A 26,025-nucleotide genomic window follows, 5' to 3' on the forward strand; every position below is an offset into this window, starting at 1 on the left:
CGTGGTGCAGACATACTAACAGATCAGGGGTACAGCCATTGGAACCAGCAAGGCTCCTTTCTAAGCCAACCTTTTCATGGTTTTCTTGAAAGGGGCTTTCCTGGCATCCATAAGCCTTCAGTCACTGGTTTGGTGCATGCAAGTGGTACTCACATCCACATGAGCACAGTATCTTATAGCTGAAGCCAGACCATGCACAGCAGCACATGATGGGAGAGGCAACTGGCTGGGGGTAAGGAGGAGGCTGTGGCGGGAAGGGGAAGAGATAAAAGGGTAGGGGTGGGGGACAGTAAATTGCTGCTTGTGGGAGTGTGCAGGGATGAGGTGGAGAGAGGGTAGGTCGGATATGTGCAGTCAGGAGGTTAGACACAGTGCGAGGGGGGGAGGGGGGGGGAAAGAGAGAGAGAGATAGAGGTGGGGGGGGGGGGGTGTTAGCGGAAAAGCAGAGATGTAAAAAGAAGAGTTTGTTGGTGGAGTAGAGGGCTGTGTAGTGCTGGAATGGGAACAGGGAAGGGCTAACAAACATTGAAGCTCTCGTAGACCGACACCTTCAGCCTATCACCTGCCGCCCACCGTCCTACATAAAAGATACCAAAAATTTGCTCCACTAACTCTCTACCATTCCCGTTCCTTTACAACACAGTGCCCTGTTCTTCACTGTTGATGCCATCCCCCTTTACACTGACATCCCTAATGCGCATGGCCTTACTGGAATTGAACATTAGCTGTCCCAACACAACATTCCAAATCAGCAACCTCCTTCCCAGTTGCCATGACTAACTATATCCTCACCCACAATTACTTCCCCTTTGAAGGCATCACCTACAAACAAATCTGGGGTATGGCTATGGACACTCACATGGTACCAACCTTTTCACGGGCCATCTAGAGGAACTCTTCGTATACACCCAGAATCCCGAATCCCTCACACGATTCAGATTCATTGATGACATCTTCATGATATACATTGAGGATGAGGACACTCTATCCCCATTCCTTCAGAACCTCAACACCTTCTCCTCCATTCACTTCATCTGGTCCTACTCAACCCAACAAGCTACCTTCTATGATGTTGACCTCCACCTCAAAGATGGCTGCATCAGTACCTCTGTCCACATCAAACCTACCAACCACCAGCAATACCTCCATCTCAACAGCTGCCACCCATTCCATACCAAAAAGTCCATTCCATACAGCTTAGCCACCCATGGCTGTTGCATCTGCAGTGATGAGCAGTCCCTCTCGAAATATACAGAGGGTCTTACCTTGTACAAAAACATATCTCCTGTGCTTTATCTTTCCAGTCACCCACCACCTCCCAATGTCCCACCGTCTGCCCACGGAGGAGCACCTAGGACTGGAACAACTGTATTACTTTCTCTGCCAGGGTTTCTACCCCCTCTCATCGTGCCCTGAAATGAGAAATATCGTACACATTATCCTTCCTACTCCTCCACAGTGGTATTCCACTGTCCACTGAACATACACAATATCCTTGTCCATTCCTACACAACCTATCCGATCAAAGGCAGGGATACCTGTGCAACCAGTCATGTTGTCTACAAAGTAAGCAGTAAGCTCTGTGCTGCATTCTACGTGAACATGACAACCAACAACCTGTCTGTCCACATGAATGGACACCAACAAACTGTGGCCAAGAAACCAGTGGGCCACCCTGTTGTTGAGCACACCACCCAACACTATTTTCTTCATTTCAGTGACTGCTTTACAGCCTGTGCCACCTGAATGCTTCCCACCAACACCAGCTTTTCTGAAGTCACAGGTGGGAACTCTCCCTGAAGTATATCCTACATTCCCATAACCCTCCTGGCCTCAACCTTTGTTAGTCATTGTCCTTACACATGTAGCCGCTTCCCTGTTCTCATTCTAGCACTACACTGCCCTCTATTCCACCAATGCACCTAGTCTTCTTACTTCTCTCCTTTTCCACTAGCCTCCTTCTTTTCCCCGCCCTCTGTCTAAGCTCCTGACTTCACCTAGCTGCCCTACCCTCTCTCCACCTCATCCCTGCACGCTCTCACTAGCAGCACTTTACCATCCCCCACCCTTACCCTGCTATCCTTCCGCCTCTCTGCCTCAGCCTCCTACTTGCTCCCACCCGAAGCCTCTCCCATCATGCGCTGCTGCTAGTAGTCTGGCATCAGCTGCTAGAGTGTGTGTGTGTGTGTGTGTGTGTGTCTTTTTTGTTGTGCCTATCTGAGACTCACCATCTCCGCTATATGATGAAATCAGCTGCCAGAAAGTGTGTGTGTGTGTGTGTGTGTGTGTGTGTGTGTGTGTGTGTGTGGTGTGTGTGTGTGTGCACGTGTCTTTTTTGTTGTGCCTATCTGAGACTCACCATCTCCACTATATGATGAATCGCAGCTATCCTTTTCATTGTATTGTTATATTCCATCCTGCATTTTCCGTTGTTTGAAACAACAGTACTTGCATTTTGACAGTTGCCATCCTTTCCAGGTTAAATGTTCCCTCCCATGCAGCCTTGGCATTTGAGTCAAATATATTTATTTAGGTGCAGACTCTTTACAGCAATACACCACCATTCTCACCTCATCCTTCACGAACTACCCCACCAGCCTAGTTCAAAAGCAGATTTTGTGAGCCATCACATCCAATCCTGGCATTGCTGATCACTTCAAAAAACAACTTTGGAGGACACCACTTGTCACTCAATGTTATCATGGTTTTGAATGTATGAATCAGCTAATTTGACAAAAGCCATGACTTCCTAAAATCATGCCCTAAAATGAGGTCTGTTCGGCCTAAGATTTTGCCCACCACACTTAGAATAGTTTTTTGTCACCCTCCCAATCTCCACAATATCCTTGTCAGACCCTGTTCTCCTTTGCACCCGTCTCCCAACCATATGGCTCCTACCCCTGCGACTGTCCCCACTGCAAGACTTGCCCTATGCACCCGCCTACCACCACCTATAATAGCCCTGTAACTGGCAAAATATATACTATAAAAGGGAGAGCCCTCTGCAAAATGACACGTCATATACCAGCTGTTATGTAAACATTGTCCTCCCTTCTACATTGGCATGACTACCACCAAATTATCAGTTAGCATAAATGGGCTTAGTCAGAGGGAGTATATTGGCAACTCACAGTATCCTGTTGCAGAGCATGCTCTACAACATGACATTCATGACCTCAGCGTCCTTTCCCCCAGACACCAGTTTCTCAGAACTCCAGCAGGTGGGAACTAGCACTACAATATGTCCTTGGTTCTCGCCACCTATCTGGCCTTAATTTACGTTAATTTCCTCCGTCTCAGCATTTCTTCACTGTAACTACTCTTTGCTTCACCCTGTTTAATTTTTCTGCATCTTTCATTCTCTTTCCTGTCTATTTTTTTCACCGCCCCCCTCCCACCTCTGTTACGTACAATGTACTTAGCTTTTCACTTGTATTAACACATGCATGATGTTTAAGCAGTAATTTCTGTCTGCATATTACTCTGTCTTCCACCTTTGAGCTCTCAGGTTTCCAAATCTCTTGCAGTGCATTTCCAGCAATCAGTTTTTCATTCTCATTGTATTCAGGGTGACTTTTCCGATCTTTGCCCCTTGTCCTAAAACTCTCCAGCTCCTCTCCCTTCGCCCCTCTTCCTTCTCCTTCAGCCTTTCTGACGGAAGAAAGAGCCACTGGCTCTGAAAGCTTGCTTAAGTAAAACCTCTTTTATGTGTGTGTTCTCCTGCCACCACTTGGTGAGTAGATTTCTTATCTATCCAATTACATTATATGTCAAAAATTGATTATTTTTGTTGTTATAAATCTATCCTTTTCTAATATACGTGGTTTATGGGAGCTTAGATGATAGCTGGTGTAACTCATTTATAACTTGATACTAAGGGTTTGTATGCTTATGTCATATATTTTGGTTAAAACTTACCATAAGGGAACAGTATGGTTTATCAAGAGGATTATTATAATTTCTTTTATTTTCCATTTCTGCTGTTGCTAATGCCATTGCATGTATAAGACTTTCCATGATGTGTGATGGACAAGTTTGGGAAACATACACTTTGGGTACATACATAAGTATGGTTTCTCTCTCTCTCTCTCTCTCTCTCTCTCTCTCTCTGTGTGTGTGTGTGTGTGTGTGTGTGTGTGTGTGTGGGGGGGGGGGGGGGCACACAAGTTACTTCTCTATGCTTGTGTGTGTGTGTGTGTGTGTGTGTGTGTGTGTGTGTGTGTGTGTGTGTGCGCGCACGCGCATGCAAGTTACTTTTGGATATTGCACTATTGTCACCATAGTACTTATTTGCTTTATACGTAGAATGAGGAGTTCTTGACTGTGAAGCACATGTCGGTAAAGATATACTGTGATGTCACTGTGGGTATTTATAGTTTTCAAACATGAAAATTTGACAGAGTATGAAGGCTTTTATACTAGTGGGTTGTACTGGTGGATTGTGGTATATGCTAAACAATGAGAGGTTCTCTAGGTAATATATGTGTCAGGTTATTTGTGAGATGTTTCATTTAAGAGAAGAAACATCAAATGGTGGCTTCTCTGGAAATACTTTGTATCTTGGAATGACTTGATCATGTGGTATGTCATGGAGAGATGACATTAAAGGCATAGTCGATATCAATTGAGACAGGCTAGAAAAAAATCTTACCTTTATAGTCTTGGATATTATTGAATTTAGCATATGTTAAAATGAAGGACTAAGTAAGGAACATGTATTTTTTTTGTTTTCTCCAAAAAAAAAAAAAAAAGTTCTGCTCTGAGATACAGCCCTCCAAAGATGACACTGAGCATACCATTTTGAAGATGTGAATTTTGGAAAAAATTTTAAAATGCTGTATCTCTGGAACAGTTGTAGATATTTTGTTGTTGTTTTTTTTATTTTAAAGATAATTGCTTTATTATTACAAATAAATCCTCCATTTGGACATATTGGTCAAAGTCCTTTTACTATAGCATTTTGAACTTTTTTTATAATTTATGGAAAAATCTTTTTTTTTTTTTTTTTCAAAAATGCCAATCCATAAGATTTTGATTTTTGTCTGTTGATTAGTACCATAGAATCCTACATTCTCTGAAAAGGAGAGCTTTCACTTTTAGGTTGAACAGGTTTTATTAACAATTGAAATTTTTGCTATACATAAAACCTGTTTTATTACCACATTATCACATAACAGGCTCATACAAATCAAAACCTAGCCTTATTTAACATAATTTTAGTTTTTAAAGATGAATTAGACTCATTTTACAAGTATTTTAAATGGTTCCAAAATGTATGTGAAAGGTCCAAAGACTTAAAGGTTTCAATTTACATAACTTCTGTGCACTCTGTTTTGTACTAAAATTAGACAGTCAGTGAACTAAAAATGTGTTCCTGTGCTTCAGAATCTCCCTTTGATATAGAGTGATGCCTTTCTGTTGAACCAATATGAACTGGAGCACTTAAATCTTCAAAACATTGTGAACACAGGAGTTGTTACTGTCCTTCAGCTGGAAACCCATATCCAGCAGTTAGTCCATGCGGCAGCATAAAGTCACTACAGTTTCATTTAACTACATACCTGGTGTCTATAATCTCTGCAATCCACCAGTCACAGTCATGCACAATTGTCACAAACATCCCCCTTCCCAGGTTGTGAATCTAAATATTATCGTGCTGTTTCTGAGGTGCTGGCCAAATGAACGAAATTTCTTCTTTCTTGCTCTTTAAAGTGTGTGCAGTATGAGTTCACCAATCACTTTGAGTTCAAAAATGTGTCTTCTGAATTCCTTTCACAGGAGCAGTTTGGACCATTCTTCTTTTTTCTGCTCACGGAATTCTTCGTTTCCTCTTTGGACAAAAGAATGAGGGCTGTCAATGTGTAAGATTTCACGACTCTCATAAAATCCTCACCATTCTGAATCACAGCTGTATTTGGTCTGGAAAGATAATGTTTTGTAGCATGGCACTTCAGAAGGCCTCCTACATCACCACAAGGCCTCTTCCCGTGACTAGTAGCACTGTACACCCAGTCAGTTAGCACTAGCGACGTATTCAATTCAAACAGCTGGTAATGATTTTTAAAATGACTAGGAGCGCAGTCAGAAGTAATGATTCTCTGCCCCTGTTTGCAGTTGAAGAATTATGCGCGTTGCTAGCAAAGTATGTGCTGTGTCACGTCCTGAGTCATCACTTATAACTGCAACGCTTGTGGCCTTGTTTTGAAAATATGTCTCTTGTAAAAACTGAAACCTGGTCATTACTCCAATGATACCCTTGTACTTCTTGCGGGAGAATTACAGACCAGTTCTCAGCAAAATTACTGTGAAGCACTAAACATAGTTCTTCAGCCTGTACACACCCTTTCACTTCTGCAATGTGTTGTTGTTACAATCTCTTCAGATGCTGGCATGTTACTGCTTTCACTGACCATTTACCAAGTTCATCAATGAAACTTTCAGAGGCAACAGTTTTCTTAATTAGTTTATTTTCCTCCCATGTCACATATGTAATTTCTGCAGAGTTATCTGATACGTCTTCCAGGCCAAGTGTCTGTAAAGACAGTCCTCCCTTTCCAGGGCAGTCACCACATTCTTGAAACAAACAAGTCTCTCACTTTACATCACAGACTACTAATGACTTCACATGCCCAACCACGTGCTCCAGTAAATTCTTCAATGTTACCACACAAAGTTCAAAATTCATGCAGTGCACCCATAAACAGACATCTGTAGGTGGGTGTGGAACTACCCACTTAGGTCATAGTGCATAAAATTTTGATCTTCCAATATGTGAAGTTGTATAGTTGCTCTTATAAATTGCAAAAGTTTCTTTAATACTGCGAGTCATGTACCTCTTCACTTTCATAACTTTTTGACGTTCAGCTGTTATAGTTATAGTGCCTATTTTGTTGACACTCTGGCGAGAACAATCCCATTTATCTTCCAGACAAAATAACTGCACTGTTTGAACTCGAGCTGCTTCTACAGGATGACTGTAATGGGGATCTGGTCTTCCAAAGACTCCTTTGTCAGACCTCACATTTTTTGGTTTGTCTAGCATGTACTTTGATACTGATGGAACATGGTTCAAAATTGTTTTCTTTGAAAATGTCTCTGGAATAATAGTTAAAACTTGTACATTTTGACTGTAGGATGCACAATATTCAACAGCTGAATTGGTATTTGTGAAAAATTCCTGGCAAGAGATGCAAGAGTGCTTTGGTTCATTTTCTTTTGAAGATGGCATTTCAACTTTGAAGAGTGTGGTCAGTTTTGCTGTAGTGTATTCATCGATAGCTTTAGTAACTTCTCTGTACATTCTTGATGCAAAGAGCTTATGACTCCACTTCACTGACCATGGTTTGTTAACAGGACTAGTTGACTGATTCAGCGTATTTAATTCTTCCTCTATTGTTGAAAATTGTGCGTCATGGGAGACTTCACCTTGTTCAGATACTATCATTGTTGTTGTTCTGTCAAAACATTTAGAAGACTAAAAGTCGTCACTGGAAACATCTTCACTTTGAAACAACCTCAACAAAGTCTGTTTTGTTTGTTTGTCTTATATATCACTCTTTTATGGATATGCAAATAGTCAGCACACTTCACTCTCCTGTGGCAGTCATAAGACATTTCAAACAGTCCTTTTCACAAAATATACTACAGCTGTGTCAACTGGCAAATTCCTCATGAAAATACAAAACTCACTAGATGGTCTCAGATGTGTTAGAAGCCTCTTCAGTAAACAAATTAGCACTGAACAACTACAATACAGAAACCTGCAATGAACAACCATGACAAAGAAACAGACAAGAAACTACAACAAAGTGTAAGAAATATCTGCAACAATGAAAGTGAGAAGAAATAACTGCAACAAAGAAAGTGATAAGAAATAATTGCACAAAAGACAAAAGAAATAAACATTATAACTAAGAAATTAGTAAGAAACAACTGCAGTGAAGACATAATTACCCTTAAAAGTTAAAAAAATGACTCTTTAAAAAACACCTGTTCAACTTAAAAGTGGAAGCTTTCCTTTACAGAGAATATAGTACTACATGGTACTAACCAACAGAAAATATCTAACTTTTCTGGATTGGCAGTGTCGAAAAAAAAATTTTTTTCTGTAAATTACAAAAAAAATTCAAAAGGCGGCAGCAAAAGAACTTTGACAGATAAGTCCAAATGGAGGATACAATTGTAATCATAAAGCAATTATCTTTCAAATAAAAAACTCTAACAAAATATCTAGAACTGTTACAGAGATACAGCATTTAAAAAAGTTTTACAAAATTTGCATCTTCAAAATGGTGTTCGCAGTGTCATCTTTGGAGGCCTGTATCTCAGGGCAGGAATGTTTTTGGAGAAAACAAAAAAATATGTGTTTCTTACTTACTCTTGAATATATGCTAAATTCAATAACATTTGAGACTATGAAGGTAACCTCCCTGCTGAAGTGATACGGATTATGCCTAAAGCATGAAGGGTCATTCTACCTCAATTCAATGTACAAGGAGTTTGCTCTCTTGTGGGAATAATGAAGGAATATAGGAGTATGTGAGAACAGAAACTTTAGTATTTGAAATGCTTCAGGAGCCAAACTGCACCAACACTTGCACATATGACCAAAAGTTGTGTGCAACTGTTATCAAGAATTTTTAAGACTTTGAAGGGAGACTTGTGATCTGCCACACCTATGGTTGATAGTATCCATGCAAAACCGTGTAATTTCTGGTAGGAATATTTATTTTTTCCTGCATTTTGAATTATTTCTGAACCCTCGTAGTATCTCTAAACTGTTAGTTTTTAAAATGTGGTGCAAAAGAGTGAGACAGTGTCATTTCAAGTTTTGTTTTCTTTCTTTTTTTCAGAATCTTCTTGCATGTGAACACCAAGCACAACTATATTGTACATTTGTGCAGCTCATATGGACTTTCCTGATGCTGCTGAGTACAATGTTCGAACTGCGTCTATCATTTCTGCTCATGCTCTTTGTTCTGTTTCCCACAGTTGCCAATCTTGTCGTTATGATGAGCAAGAACCACCAAAGAAGTATGTTGAATATACCAGCTAAGTAATGAATTTTTTGTACAATAAATTATCATGCTATTCTGCAGCTGACAAGCGGTTAAAGAAATGTGAACCCTGTAAGTAGTTAATAGACCTTAAATTATGTTAGCCTCTTTGGATTCTGTTAGTAACAGGAAAGGCAAATAGTATTTCAGAAGGTGTTAAAGAATATTTAATTTAATTTTTTTGTTCTAAGTATTACATGATCATTGAACCAATTTAGAACATTATTACACACTACTTTAGTTATAAGAGTTGTTGTATAGTTGCAGTGATAGATCAGGCATACATCTAAAAGATGAAAGACTCACTCAGTCTGTGGGGGAAAAAAGGCTTGTAGGAGGAGTTACTTTTCAAAGATTGTATAGGAAAATCCCAGTCCTCCAGCCCTGTTTTAGTGTTTCCCCTCTTAAAATAAGTAGTAGTTCCTGCTGTGATGCATTACGATATGACAGACTAACCGCACAAGTTGTACTTTGCAGAAGGCTACATGTGAGGGGCTATGTTCAATGAACCACAAAGGTAAATTCTAGTAAACTGCTCTTGATTGGGAGTGTGATTGCCTCATGTCTTCTAAAGCTGTTTTGTGCTACAATGAAGTCTCGATACACATGAGGACACCTCATTTATTAATTCAAACCAAAATGTGGAAAAAGTGTCTGTACAGTTATTTATTTTACATGAGAGCCAGTCTGAACCCATTAATGACAGTAACAGTCCTGTAATCTGATGATAACCTTCAAGCATAATCATATTCACAAAACAATGCACAGAATCTGCTTCTGTTTCCACAGTTCAGATCATCACACTCTTCAGACTAAAATTTTAGGTGAAATGCAGCAGTTGTAATCTATACCTGTTCAATATCTTCTGGCTGGCATTACTAGACTGGGGTGGGCTATTCAAATTCTTTCGAATCTGCCTGCACAAGGGTGCACTTTCATGGTTAGTCAGTTAAGTCTGGTAATCATCTGTAACATTACATTAATTGTGTTGTTAATCTTTGCAGGTCAGTTTTTAGTAGCTGGAATTGTTGTATAAACATCAGTGTGGATAAAGTCTTTAGCACTGTTAGATTGGTTCCTCGAAAAGCTATGCATCTTGGTACCAAATCTGATACGGGACTTGTTGCTATCTGTTGATGCTCAAGGACAATTCAGCCTATTCTTATCACTTTCCCACACTCCTGATTCTTAGAGTGTGACCATCTGTCACTTGGGGGAACTGGTCTTTCCTACTCGCTTGCATAGCTACAGCAGCGCAGAGAGAGAGATAGAATGTGTGTGTGTGTGTGTGTGTGTGTGTGTGTGTGTGTGTGTGTGTGTGTGTGTTTTCAATGCCTGGTACCCATAATCTGGTGTGAGCCAACTAACCATGTCAGTGACTGGTACTTTTGTATGGTCCCTCATATCAAGAAGGGAATATCTAAGAAGAAGAAGAAGAAGAAGCAGACAGTGATCTATCCAAACATTCCATCTGCCATCTGTCCAGTTCTACATGGGAAAGGATTGCCAATACCTGAACCACTGACACAGTATGAGATTACTTCTGATGGGGATTCTGAATGTTCTGAACCATGTTCATCACAAGATCCATAGTTTCTTCCAAATATATCACCAACTGATGATCCACAAAAATTGTCCCAAAATGAGTTAAGTGACCTCATTAGAGATTTGGAGCTCTCTAAAGCTGAGGCTGAGATTTTAGCATCAAGATTGCAGCAGCACAATTTTCTGGAAATCAATGAAAATGTTTCAGTCTTCCACAGAAGAGAGCAACAATTCACTTCTTTTTTTAACATGCAAGATAGTCTTGTGATATACGTAGACATAAATGATCTAATGAAGGCTCTCAGAATTAATTACAACCCTGATGAGTGGAGACTCTTATTGATTCATCAAATTTGAGCTTAAAAGCAGTGCTTATGAGCTTCCCGCCCCCCCCTCCTCGCCCCCTCCCCCCCCTCCCACTCACCCCTCCACATGAACCAAGGACCTTGCCGTTGGTGGGGAGGCTTGCGTGTCTCAACGACACAGATAGCCGTACCGTAGGTGCAACCACAACGGAGGGGTATCTGTTGAGAGGCCAGACAAACGTGTGGTTCCTGAAGAGGGGCAGCAGCCTTTTCAGTAGTTGCTGGGGCAACAGTCTGGATGATTGACTGATCTGGCCTTGTAACACTAACCAAAACGGCCTTGCTGTGCTGGTACTGCGAACAGCTGAAAGCAAGGGGAAACTACAGCCGTAATTTTTCTCAAGGGCATGCAGCTTTACTGTATGATTAAATGATGATGGCGTCCTCTTGGGTAAAATATTCCAGAGGTAAAATAGTTCCCCATTCGGAGTTTTGCTATTTGGGGAGCAAAATAACTGATGATGGTCGAAGTAGAGAGGATATAAAAAGTAGACTGGCAATGGCAAGGAAAGCGTTTCTGAAGAAGAGAAATTTGTTAACATCGAGTATTGATTTAAGTGTCAGGAAGTCATTTCTGAAAGTATTTGCATGGAGTGTAGCCATGTATGGAAGTGAAACGTGGACGATAATAGTTTAGACAAGAAGTGAATAGAAGCTTTCGAAATGTGGTGTTACAGAAGAATGCTGAAGATTAGATGGGTAGATCACACAACTAATGAGGAGGTATTGAATAGAATTGGGGAGGAGTTTGTGGCACAACTTGACTAGAAGAAGGGATCGGTTGGTAGGACATGTTCTGAGGCATCAAGGGATCACCAATTTAATACTGGAGGGCAGCGTGGAGGGTAAAAATCGTAGAGGGAGACCAAGAGATGAGTACACTAAGCAGATTCAGAAGGATGTAGGCTGCAGTAGGTACTGGGAGATGAAGAAGCTTGCACAGGATAGAGTAGCATGGAGAGCTGCATCAAACCAGTCTCAGGACTGAAGACCACAACAACAACAACAACAATGAGCTTACTTCTATTCCAGTTGGGGATAGTGTGCATGTGAAAGAGTCATACCAAAATGTGAAAATTTTACTAGAAGCCATCAAGTAAAATGACTCTCAGTGGCAGATTTGTGGTGACTTGGAAAGTGGCTACACTGCTATTAGGTATGCAGTTAGGGTATACTAAATATTGCTGCTTTCTCTGTGAATGGGATAGCCGAGTCTGTGCATCTCATTGCAGTAAACATGAATGGCCCACCAGAAAATCTCGTCAACCAGATATAAAGAATATGAATATAATAGAGGGAAACATTCCACATGGGAAATATATATATTATATATATATCTAAAAAGAAAGATGATGAGACTTACCAAACAAAAGCGCTGGCAGGTCGATAGACACACAAACAAACACAAATATACACACAAAATTCAAGCTTTCGCAACAAACTGTTGCCTCATCAGGAAAGAGGGAAGGAGAGGGAAAGACGAAAGGATGTGGGTTTTAAGGGAGAGGGTAAGGAGTCATTCCAATCCCGGGAGCGGAAAGACTTACCTTAGGGGGAAAAAAGGACAGGTATACACTCGCACACACACACATATCCATCCACAAATATGTCTGCTTGTGTCTGTATGTGTGGATGGATATGTGTGTGTGTGCGAGTGTATACCTGTCCTTTTTTCCCCCTAAGGTAAGTCTTTCCGCTCCCGGGATTGGAATGACTCCTTACCCTCTCCCTTAAAACCCACATCCTTTCGTCTTTCCCTCTCCTTCCCTCTTTCCTGATGAGGCAACAGTTTGTTGCGAAAGCTTGAATTTTGTGTGTATATTTGTGTTTGTTTGTGTGTCTATCGACCTGCCAGCGCTTTTGTTTGGTAAGTCTCATCATCTTTCTTTTTAGATATATTTTTTCCACGTGGAATGTTTCCCTCTGTTATATATATATATATATATATATATATATATATATATATATATATATATATATATATATATATATATATAAAGATGCTGTTACTTACCGAATGAAAGTGTTGGTATGTTGATAGGAGACAATAAAAAAAAACCCACACACACACACACACACACACACACACACACACACACACACACACACAAATTTCAAGCTTTCGCAACCCAAGGTTGCTTCGTCAGGAAAGAGGGAAGGAGAGGGAAAGACGAAAGGATAAGAGTGAACCTCTAGTAGACCCTAAAAAGTTTCTACCTCTGCCCTTGCAACAACAAGTTGGGTCTCATGAAAAACTTTGTTAATGGATTCAACAAAGATGGGGGCACATTTAAGTAATTAGGGCAAAAATTCCTGTACTTAAGTGATGCCAAAGTAAAGGAGGGCATCTTTGTAGGCCCACAGATTTGAGAGCTTTTTAGAGGCCATACTTTTGATGGAAACATACAATGTGATGAGAAGCATGCATGGAAATGTTTTATGACAGTCTGTTTACAGTTCTTAGGGAACAAACAAGCAACAAATTACAAGGAGATTGTAGATAACATGTTGTCGTCTTATGAAAAACTTGGTTTCAACATGTCACTGAAAATAGCATTTCTTACATAGCCATCTTGACTTCTTCCCCAAAGATTGTGGTGTGGTAAGTGATGAACATGGGAGCGATTTCCTCAAGATGTTGCCACATTTGAGAAGAGGTATGTCGGAATGTGGATCCCTACTATTTTAGCAGATTACTGCTGGACTGTCATAAGGGATGTTCCCGAGTATGTGTATAAGCATCAAGCCAAGTGAAAACGGTCATCTGAATTTATCTCTGAACAAAATATGTAATTGTATATACTGCACATATGGACATTTAACATTTGTAATCCTTTATATACATTTGTTAGCAATTAATTTATATATTTTCTTTCGTGCTTAACATAGTTCTGGTACAAAGTAGACTACAAAGTATTTTCATTCATTAATTTTTTCTTAATATTTTACTTCTGCATTTCCAGAATGGCACTGAAATTTATCAATGCATAAAACATAACATAATTCAAGTAATTATTCACTTGAAATTTGTTATGTTGAATCTTGGAACATGAATGCATATTTAGTTAATGACTTATTTATACAAAAATGTAAATTATTTTTAAAAAAACTAGAGCTAAATATTTATGAAGATGATGATTTTGTATCATTTTATACTGAAATAAACATAACTGACTCAAAATCATGCAATTTACATACTTTCACTTCAAATTTGTTGTTCAGTGTAATTTTTATTCCAGAAACATGCATTACTACTATACCCTCAGTGTTCTTAATAGATTCAAAAAATGCCTGTGAAATGCCAGTCACGTCACTACCACTGTCCAGTAAACACTTAACATGTATCCCTTGTACCCTTGCTGTTATTACAGGGTGCCTCACTTCCTTTTTACTTACCATATGATCTTCTTCATACAAGAAGTCCTCATTAATCCTTTCCCTGGAAAAACCATCATCCTGCATACCAAAATGGTTATCACACACAGTCAAATGACAGATAGCATGGTCCTTGTCCTCACTACAACTCTCACACTCTAACTCTTCATTAGGCCTAATATTATCCTCCTTTATTCTTTCTTTACTTACCACATGGCCATCATTATCAATTATAAATTCAAATACCTTATCCTCATCACTACTGGATTCGTCACTGCTATCATCATTACCATTACTGTCAGAATCAGACCCACTGTCACTTTCACTGTCCTCAAATATTTGGCTAGTTAGTTGATCCTTGTTTCCAGTGTTAGACCACAAAGCAAGACACCTGACTTCCTTATGTCCTTTTAAAAATTTAACATACATTTTGACACTTTGGACATCCTGAGCAACAGCAACACACTATGTTTCATCACTTGATTTCATTATAAGTTCCTCCTCTCCTTCTATGGGATAAACATTGCTACCCACACCATCATTCAACATCTCACTAGAATTAGAAATTACACTCATCTTACTACTGTCAGTTTCATTGCCCTTACCTGTGGTTACATCACATTTATATACAAGTGGCTCTTCATCACTACCTGCTGGAGTGCAAGCCAAAATTTGGGCAATATCTACTTTAAATGATTTGATCCAGAATTAAAGTCATCTCCTCCATTTCTTTTACTTGAATTTCTTCCACCATTTCCATGCCCATTCTGGTAATCCACCACCCAACCATTCCTTGAATTTCTACTGTAATTAGCCCTGTTCATCCTATTTACCAGAAATTCTCTCCTTGATTGATAATTGTCATCAAAATTCCTCCTATGATCTTCCACTGAGGGCTTCACCCTCTCCACTTTATCAACATAATTCAAGAAATCCCTAATATTACCCCTAGGGGCAGGTACAAGCAATTCTCTAACTTTCTGAGGCAACTTAGTTTCTAAACCCATAATTATTGATTGACTATGCACTATGAGTTAGGCCGAATTATTTGTTTAAATCATGAAATTAACAGCTACCGTTATGCAAACAGTACTTTTGACAAAACTATTAATTACTTTGGAATTAATTAAGGGCTGGCTTTGCTAACATGTTTTCAATTAGAGCCAAATACATCCTTTAAGGATACTATTAGTTGTTCCCCCAAATATTTATGATTAGTATAGAATTGATATTTGTTTATACATCAACAATGGAATTTAAGTTATGAAACAGTTACTGATTTCACCCTGTAACGAAAGGTATTAACTAGGAATAGTCAAAATAAATTAGAAAAATTACATAAAACTAAGCGCAAAATTAGATCTGATGTTATATTCTTTAAAACTGAGTGCCAACCTTCCTCTTTTATGAAAATGCAGATTATACTTATGTATGTTAATGGTAATTAGTTAAAAGTGAAAAAAATGTATTTTAAGGGGGTAGATGACAAAAAAAGACTGGAAGTCAAAATATTCCGGCTTGCTTTGTCACAGAGACAATAGAAGATTTTTAAAATGTGTTGTTGTGGGAGAATACTGAAGATTGGATGGATAGATCAGAAAATGAAGAAAAGGTACTGAATCAAGTTGGAAAGAAACAATTTGTGTCACAACTGGACTAACAGATGTTATTGCTTGATATACACATTGTGAGGCATCAAGCAGTACTTAATATGGTATTAGAGAGAACTGTGGGAGGTAAGCACTGCAGAGGGAGATGAAAACTTGACTACAGCAAGCAGATTCAGGAGGAAGTGGGTTGCATAGTTATGCGGAGATGAAGAGATTAGACTTGTGTGAAGAGCTGTGTCAAACTAGTCTTCAGATAGACCACCATGATAAGAACAACATTCATGTTAGTAATTCAGTCAAGCTGGAAAAAAAGGTGAATACCAGAATGTGTAAAAAGAGGAACTGAAGATACACCAAAAATGGAGCAATTGTTTATACTGTGTTTGAAACAGTCAGAGAAATTGGAAGATCAGTCTGCAATTCAGTTTCACATGAGCACATATTTAAGCAGTATGAGCAACCTACATTACATTTAGCTGTTGGTATTTTATGTAGGTTTAAGAAAAATCTCAATTATAAACCAGGAGTAACCACTTCATATGATGCAATTAATATTACCAAATCCAAAGTACCCCTGAAGTTGACAGATACTTGAAGCTTCAGCTGAAGTACACATAGAGTTTAGCACTTTAAATACAAGTACACCCCACTTGTAACAGTCCTCCCTTTCTTACAATATTTACAATGCCCATTTAGCAGTTGCAAATTTAATCAAGGCTGTTGGAGTTTATATGGTAGGGGATGAATATGCTACAAACAGACGAACAAGGGAATGTTAAGAGATGTGACCATGTGTGTGTTACCAGTGCCCTGTCCCTGTCTTGATCTTTTGATATAGCTGGAAAAATTTTGCATTGAAATGTAATAAATAATGTAATGTCCTTGGTTGTAACTTATGAGTAATAAGAAGTATTTCCAATTAAAGACAATGTTTGTTAGACATAGTTTCAATCTAACTATATTTCATTGTGCAGTCATACTTGTCATCCTCTGTACAACTCGTTTTATTCTGGTTACCATCAGTGTGGAATATTTTTTCATGAAATTTACAGAATTTTAAATTGAACACCATTTTGGGGAAGTAGCATTTCTCACTATGCACATAACAATTGTTAGTTTTAAACATTGGAACCACAAAATGTCTGACGTGACTTGGTTCATAACATCTTATTACATTAATTTCCCCTGAATTTTTCAATTAATGTACACTTTCACTACTTATCCTCATGAAATTTATCTCAGTTTTTATAATCACAATGTTCAGTAGTACTTGCTTCACTGAATGAATTTCTATCTTCAGTCACACCATGCTTCTGTACTCATCCCGAGTCACACTGTGCTTCTGTGCTCATCCCTTGGCTCGTATCCTCTGTCTCTTACTCATAGTTCAAAGTGGATGTCCACCTATTAAAGAACTTGCCACCCCAGTCAATGTAGTACCCTTACATGCTGCAAGAAAAGAGAAGAGTGAGGATGATTACATTTGCTGTCCCTAATTGCTAATTCGTTCATTGTGCTATGTAGAGCCTATCACTAAGGGGAAACTACTGTTAAAAATTTAAAAATACTATTCATCACTTCCCTTTACATGTATGAGGTGTTGATTTTCTGATACAAAAAGCAACATACACTTTCCATTGCAACTACAGCAATTGTCATTAGAAGGATTTATAACTTCTGACACACTGTTTAAAATGCTATGCCCAAACAACAGAGTCGATGAAATTAAAAGTTTACAATAAAATATAAGGCAGTAATGTATTTAACAGGGAGTGTTATTCACTGAAAAGATTACTATTCACCCTTCTGGTGGAAAAGTGCTATTATTCTGTTGAAGAATTTATTGAGAACACTTCCACAGTTTGAAAAAGTGAATTGTAAATTTTAATTTTTTGTGTTCAGAAAACTATAATATACAGGGTTATTACAAATGATTGAAGTGATTTCACAGCTCTACAATAACTTTATTATTTGAGATATTTTCACAATGCTTTGCACACACATACAAAAACTCAAAAAGTTTTTTTAGGCATTCACAAATGTTCGATATGTGCCCCTTTAGTGATTCGGCAGACATCAAGCCGATAATCAAGTGCCTCCCACACTCGGTGCAGCATGTCCCCATCAATGAGTTCGAAAGCATCGTTGATGCGAGCTCGCAGTTCTGGCACGAATGTGTGAGGATTCTCTACCGCCCAGATTCACACATTGTGTCTGTTCACTTCACCATTAAGAAAAAATTTTGCTTCATCACTGAAAACAAGTTTCGCACTGAACGCATCCTCTTCCATGAGCTGTTGCAACCGCGCCGAAAATTCAAAGCGTTTGACTTTGTCATCGGGTGTCAGGGCTTGTAGCAATTGTAAACGGTAAGGCTTCTGCTTTAGCCTTTTCTGTAAGATTTTCCAAACCGTCGGCTGTGGTACGTTTAGCTCCCTGCTTGCTTTATTCGTCGACTTCCGCGGGCTACGCGTGAAACTTGCCCGCACGCGTTCAACCGTTTCTTCACTCACTGCAGGCCGACCCGTTGATTTCCCCTTACAGAGGCATCCAGAAGCTTTAAACTGCGCATACCATCGCCGAATGGAGTTAGCAGTTGGTGGATCTTTGTTGAACTTCGTCCTGAAGTGTCGTTGCACTGTTATGACTGACTGATGTGCGTGCATTTCAAGCACGACATACGCTTTCTCGGTTCCTGTCGAGATTTTGTCTCACTGTGCTCTCGACCGCTCTGGCGGCAGAAACCTGAAGTGCGGCTTCAGCCGAACAAAACTTTATGAGTTTTTCTACGTATCTGTAGTGTGTTGTGACCATATGTCAATGAATGGAGCTACAGTGAATTTATGAAATTGCTTCAGTCATTTGTAATAGCCCTGTATATTTATGAAGCTGTATCCCAGAAATGTATGTAAAATAATATAAACTTTCGTATTTCATATAAAAATCATTATCATCATAAAACTTGGCATGCTTCCTATACATAAAACCAAATGATTTGAGAATTGTATGTTACAAGATGATAAATCACATTTACAAGATGAATAAATCACATTTCATATTTATGAAATGAGTCAAGGTATACTTTAAAAGAATTGTAGCAGCTCTTAGAAGTCAAATCTGTACATTGTCTTGACAATTAAATATCACTGTATTTGTAGATACTATTTGTAATTATGTTAGCTAAATGCAACCTAAAAATTGTACAGGAAAGCTATTGCTTTGGAAAAAAAACTCTGCTGCTTCTTCACTTACACTAAATAGCTATTGTTTTCTCCTACTGATTAATTAATATTTTTATGACTATTTTGGAAAAGTAAACAACTGAAAATCCAGGATGGAATAACAACAATATTATGAAAAGAATCAATTATTGATAATATAATGTAAATGGACAGATAAAAAAAATCTACTCACCAAGCAGTGACAGGGGAAAACAAACACACACACACACACACACACACACACACACACACATACACACACACATACACACACAAATTTAACTTTTACAAGCTTTTGGAGCCAGAGGCTCCTTCTTCTTGTGGAAGAGCTGAAGGGGAAGGAAGAGGCATGGAGGAAAAGGATTGGAGAGTCTTAGGGGGTTTAGAAAAGTCACCCGGACTCCCGGTTCAGGGGAGGTTTACCAGTTGAGATGAGAAGGGGACTGCACCGAACGAGATTTGAAAAACCTGAGATCTTACAGGTGGAAACCAGAGTAATATGCAAGACAGAGATTACTACTAAAACATCTTTTCACTCTTATTAACTCATGCACGACATTATTACTAAAACATCGTAAAAGTTAAATCCTATTGTGTGTGTGTTCCCTTGTCACTGCTTGGTGAGTAGATTTTTTTATCTGTCCATTTGCATAATATTATGAAAATGATAGAGTGCTACTCACCATATAGAGCAGATGTTGAGTCGCAGACAGCCACAAAAAGCCCTTCTAAAATTGACAATACACGCGTATTCATGCAAGCACAACTCACATGCATATGATTACTGTCTTTGACTGCTGGGGTCAGACTCATGTGTTTTGCAGTTTTTTTTATTGTGCCTGTCTGTGACTCAACATCTTCTCTATATGGCAACTATCCTTTTGATGTGCATGTAATGACTATGTTTCCATCGATGGCTCGGGATTGGAAGTGTTTTGTCATATTATTGCTGTTCTATCAAATGAGTAATGACCTTTTTTTATACATCTCAGAATGTTTCTGGTTGTACTAATTCTTGTTTGCTCTTTCTGATACTTTTGTTTCATAGTACACAATTTTACTTTTGAAATGACTTTCCAGTCTCTCTCTCTGCTTTTTCCTTTATTAAACCTTACTTTATTGAGCCTCATTTTACTTTTGAAGATCGATGATAAACTATTTGACAATGCAGTGTACATTTGACCTAGAGACTATTTTTAAAATGTTTGCTGTTATAACAGTTTCTTTATTTTTTTGCAGTGTCAGTGTGGCTGATGTCATTGATTGGAAGTCTTGCATTCCCGACATTTTTGGTTCTATGGTATACCGTGCTTGTGTTTGAGTTATTCATTCCCATAACTGGAAGAATTGGACCAGACAAAAATCCTGAAATATTTATTGGAGGAATATCCTTTTTAATGTGCATACAAGCCACGAGTTATTTGGTATGTTAAACTTTTTAATTTACATGTTGAAAAGTCATAGTAAATTATGATTTTTTAAAATAATTCTAATCAGATTTTGTTTTCTCTGCCTTTGTGTGGAACACATTGCGAGGTTCAAAAGTAATAGTATTTAAATTAAGCATTTTGTATTGTGTGTGTGTGTGTGTGTGTGTGTGTGTGTGTGTGTGTGTGTGTGAGAGAGAGAGAGAGAGAGAGAGAGAGAGAGAGAGAGAGAGAGAGAGAGAGAGAGGGGGGGGGAGAGAGAAAGGGGGGGGGGAGGGCGGGAGATTACCATGTGCCGCTGGACAGCAAGCATATTGAATAACTAGTTGTCTATTGGTGTGCAATGTCTACCTGACATACTCCGGTGCAGTGAATGCAGTGTAGGAATATTAATAATATCAGAAATGGAAGAAGAGCACATATCTGCCAGCTGCTATAACAGAGAGAGACTGAAAAGCACCTTTATTGAATCTTTAGCTTGCAGCATTCTTCAAAGTTCATTCATCCCACCATGTCCCACCCAATCATTTTTATTTGTTTGCTGTGCTTAACATGCAACAATTTTGATGGTATTAGGTCATCTAGAGAAGAATAAGAAAGACATGACCATGGCACTTTGTAAGGCACAAAGCCCGCATCTCGTGGTCGTGCGGTAGCGTTCTCGCTTCCCACGCCCGGGTTCCCGGGTTCGATTCCCGGCGGGGTCAGGGATTTTCTCTGCCTCGTGATGGCTGGGTGTTGTGTGCTGTCCTTAGGTTAGTTAGGTTTAAGTAGTTCTGAGTTCTAGGGGACTTATGACCACAGCAGTTGAGTCCCATAGTGCTCAGAGCCATTTGAACCATTTTTTTGTAAGGCACAAAACATATAATCCAAAAGGATTCGGAAATTCCCTCATTCCAGACACGTATCCAGTATCTTTAAAAATAGACTATTATGTATGTCCATCACTTTGTTGATGTTACCTCTGTTTGTGTCAGTGTGTGTCATCTGTATCTGATCATACTACCTTAGATACCTATGTTTTCATTCTTGTCACTGAAACTATGCTTGGTTTTATCACTGTTATTTCACACGAATCAGGGTCACTTGTACCTGAGGCTTCCATGAGCTAGGTGCTTCCAGTTGTTGAATTCAGAACATAATCATTGATTTCTCACTCAGAAACTGTAATTGAATATAAATCCTTAATTTTTTTCCAACAGTTAGTTTTTAAAATTTTAATTTTTAAAATTTTACTTATCTGATCACTTGGTGATCCTGCAGCTGCCACTGCTTGCCTTAATGTGAGCTTCCACTTATGTAAATATCATACTCCAGCCAGGAATTTCCATTGTTGTGTTATATTTATGTTTCTGTCACATGAAGTGAACTGGGAAATGTCCAAGTATACATTTTTATGAATTTCAAATCTCCCCTTATAACCTTCATATTTAAGGAACAGGTTCTATTTCCAGTCCAGATCTCCGCATTTATAAACTGACAATGTCACCACTGTTTTTACCAGGTACCACAGAGTGTAAGACACTGAACTCATTTTTGGAAGGCGAGGCTCAAATCCAGCCATCCAAATTCAAATTCTGTGTTGTCCTATCACTTAAATATGACTGCCATGATGGTTCTTCTGAATAGCAGGATTTCCTCCTGCATTGTTGTACAACTGGACAAGTGTTCTGTCTCTAATGATGTACTCAAAAATGTTTTAACCTCTAACCTTAATTTTCTTTCTCCTTCCTTCACTGCTCTTCTGTTCTATAACTATTGCTCATATTTATATACAAATTTATTTGTTATATTTTCATAATAACTTAGAAGGTTTGTTAATGCTGTCGCTAGTGAGAAATTTCTTTTTCATGTTGTGATTTAAAACTGGTTTGGACTAGAATCCAGAAACCATATTTCCTTGTGTAAGACCAGGATTTCATAAGTAGTACTCTAATATTGTATCCGTTACACCTAAAATTGTACCTGTTCTGTGAAGAGAAGTTTCATAGTATTAGTTGAATCTTTATTACATTCTGCAGCTCTTCCTCACATGTTTCACCAGTGCCTCTTAATTATTATTTTTTGTCTTACTATACTCTTGGAATTTGTACTGTTACCAAATGTGTCATTCCCATCCTCTCAAAAATTCCATCACTGACAAGAAATACTTTCATATCTCTCTCTCTCTCTCTCTCTCTCTCTCTCTCTCTCTCTCTCACACACACACACACACACTCACACACCATTACAGCTACATTGTGCCAGCTGAATAAACAGTGCATTGACTGGAGTCTGACAGGCAGAATGTGGTAAGTGTTTGCATCGGATGGAGTGGGTGAAGGAAGGAAAGAGGAAAGGAACAGGATAGAAGGTTGGCCAAGGGTGGCTAATGGCTCAGACACAAGCAGGATGTGTAGAGATAGAAATTCGAGAGGCAGAGGCAGCAGGCGCAGAGCCCCATCCCGTGTGTCATTTTCCTATCTCATACACATGCTGCCTCCCTCCAAGCCACCAGCCACTCTTCCCTAACTCCACCTTCCTTCCTCTCCCTACCTCTTTTCACCCCTTGCCTTCTCCATCTGTCAGAGCCCATCAGCTCAGTCTGCTGAACTGCAGTCTCAGTGTTGTGTATTTTGACAGTGCAGTGTAACTGTACAGGTGTGTGTGTGTGTGTGTGTGTGTGTGTGTGTGTGTGTGTGTGTGTGGGCACGGGCACAGGCGTGCGTTTCCTGTACTTTTAAACCATTTACATTCTGCTAGATCCTTCCATATGACATTTCCAGTTTTGTTTTGTAATTAGTATTTAGTATCATCTCAAGCTAAAATTACTTATTGGGTGTTTTTTGTTAGACATTAGTACCAATAAGTGAAAAGTATTGGTTTGGTTATTACTACAGCTATGACTACAGGTTAAAAATTGAAAGTGTAGGTTTATGAGCCCAGTCAATAGACTGGTCTCAGATTAGTGTGGCACAATGTTCAGTCCAAGGATTTGTATTGATGTGTGAGTAGTGAAACACAAAGAATAATATATTTTTCAGCAGCAGCTGAGTTCATCTGATGTGTTATGCTATTTTGAAGCACCACAGCTAAGCTCAGCGACTGAATGCAGTCTACAGAACATGTAACTAATAGTCTCTCATTAACCATATACGTTGACTCACATCCAAGTACAGGTCCTTTCATAATAACAATTTGTCGACTATGTGAAGTCTCTCATTGACTAGATATGTTGAGTGATGCCAAGGTAGTTGTCCTTTCATAATAATAGTTCATCCACTATGTGGAGGTCCACCAGGTTCATAGAAAAAACAGGAAAGCACTTATCATTGCTAAAATGAAAACTCAGAGGTAGGAATAGTGTCCCAAAATGAAGATGACTGACCTCTCATTTGCCAATGAATGGTGGGAGACACATAGAGACACACACAAAGATCACATAGGCTCATTAACTTTGTCAGCTTCTGCTCTATTTCTAATTTTAACTGTTTATAAATACATATATATGCATTGGGCACCACACACACCTACCCCTGCTTGAAAACTGCTGAGTTTCTACAATCTTTATGTGTGAGTATGTGCCACCTGTGACTTGCCTGCAGATAGATTGACGCATATCCTCATGTTTGGATGTAGAGATTCAACATTTATGTTTTTTCAATTTGGAAGAAAACCCTCACATTAACAAATTATCTTTCTGTGTTTGTGTACATATTAATTGTGGAGAAATGGCTATTGGCAGCCTAGGTGGGAAGTTTCAAAACAGTACACACTACATTGCAAAGTGAAAGATTCATTCTGGAAGCAACCCTTAGGCCATGGTAGAGCCATTTCTCTGCAGTACCCTTTCTTCTTGTAATGCTGGTCCAAAAGGGATGCTGGAGAGATTATGAGAAACTGGATAGTAAGACAGTGGTACTGGCAGAATTGAAGCTTGGAGACCACCTGTGAATTGTGAGTGAATTGCTCCATTAGAAAGAATTTCACCCATCGAAGATAAGTCTCTGGGTTTGTATTCCTGTCTGGCACACAGTTTTAATCTGGCAGGAAATTTGAAAACAGCACACACTGTGCTGCAGAATGAAAGCTTCATTCTGTTACTTGAGCGATTCTGTCAGCACATGTGTTATTGTTTTGTTTGATTTACGAAGTTCAAATATGATGTTGGAAATTCCTGGATGAAATTCAAATAACAGAATCTGTAAAGAAAATTACTTACCATGTAGTTGAGGTTTTAGACTTTGAACAGGCAAGTAAAAAATACTGTAACATTGGTGAGCTTTTGCACAGTGCACTTCTTCAGGTTAACTCAAAAAGTTTTATGTTTTTGCCAGTCAGCACTTAATAAGCATGTTGTTTGGAAGTTGAGCAACCTTTAAAATCATGTTTATGTGCCTGTGATCTGCTCTATACCTCAGCTATACAGTGAGTGCTTACCTTTACTTACTTGGAGATAATAGAATAACAGCAATAACAATAACATTAGACTACAAATGAAATATCACATTGCCACTTACCTTACTTGATAAGTAAGAGCTCTATGCGATGCTTATGATACACTTGAAAAGAAAAGAAAATGGTAGGAACAAGGGTGGAAAGAGGGGGAGAAACAAGAGACAACACAGAAGCTCTTGGACTTACTGTTACTGTGTGAAGAAGTTGTTGTAGCATGAAGGAGAGTCAGATATTATTAACATTTTTGATTTTACAATGTATTTACAAAAAAATGTTGGTTTGTCATATACATTATTTTTCAACATATTCTCTTTTCTTTTTAATGCACTTGGTCCAGCAGTCCATAAGCTTGCATATTCCTGTAAAGAAGTAGGTTTTCTGTTGGTCATTAAGCCATTTTTGACATACTTTCTGCACACAGCATCTGAGGAAAATTCATGACCTCACAAAACGTCCTTGAGTGGCCTAAGAAAAAAAATTAAAGTCAGAGGGAGCAAAATGTGGGCTGTAGGAAGGGCATTGTAGCAGCTGTGAACACAATTTATTGACAGTTTTAACAGTGTGGTGAGTCACATGCAGTCATTGTCGTGCAAGAGCAACAGTTTCTTTGACAACAGAGCTCATTGTTTGCTACAAATTACTGGCTTTTGTGTGTTTGTCAACAGATTGCTGTAAGACTCATTGTTGATGGTTGTTCCCTTTGTCATATACTTTTCCATTATAGGCCTAATTTGTGTCCTAAATAATGTTTAGCATAACCTTTCCTGCTAATGAGAGTGTCTGTAATTTTTTTGTCTTTGGTTATCTAGAGTTAAAAACTCATACTGTGGTGTGTTGATTTTGGCTCATAATGGTGAATCCATATTTCACCAACCCGGACTATACTGGTCAGAAATGATTCGCCTTCTCTGTTACAATAATGGAACTGTCCACATGTTTGATGTTGAGCTCCTCGGTAAGGTGTCTCGCAGAAACTTTATGGAAGCTGA

The 26,025-nt window shown here is 38.8% G+C and overlaps 1 protein-coding gene across 4 annotated transcripts in view; it reads left to right on the forward strand.

Moving 5' to 3' along the window:
* The window catches only part of LOC126262474 (endoplasmic reticulum metallopeptidase 1-like), a 254,455-nt gene that overhangs the window by 165,595 nt on the left and 62,835 nt on the right, over positions 1 to 26,025 (forward strand). For all 4 annotated transcript variants that reach the window (XR_007546733.1, XM_049959136.1, XM_049959137.1 and 1 more), the window contains 2 exons: positions 8,853 to 9,033; positions 20,412 to 20,596. Coding sequence is in view for 3 of the 4 variants with exons in the window: in XM_049959136.1 (XP_049815093.1) it covers positions 8,853 to 9,033; positions 20,412 to 20,596 (366 nt within the window). In the remaining variant the exon portion in view is untranslated. The remainder of the gene's footprint in view (positions 1 to 8,852; positions 9,034 to 20,411; positions 20,597 to 26,025) is intronic.

This window comes from Schistocerca nitens, chromosome 6 (genome assembly GCF_023898315.1).
Source record: "Schistocerca nitens isolate TAMUIC-IGC-003100 chromosome 6, iqSchNite1.1, whole genome shotgun sequence".
In the NCBI taxonomy this organism is placed as follows: Eukaryota; Metazoa; Arthropoda; class Insecta; order Orthoptera; family Acrididae; genus Schistocerca; species Schistocerca nitens.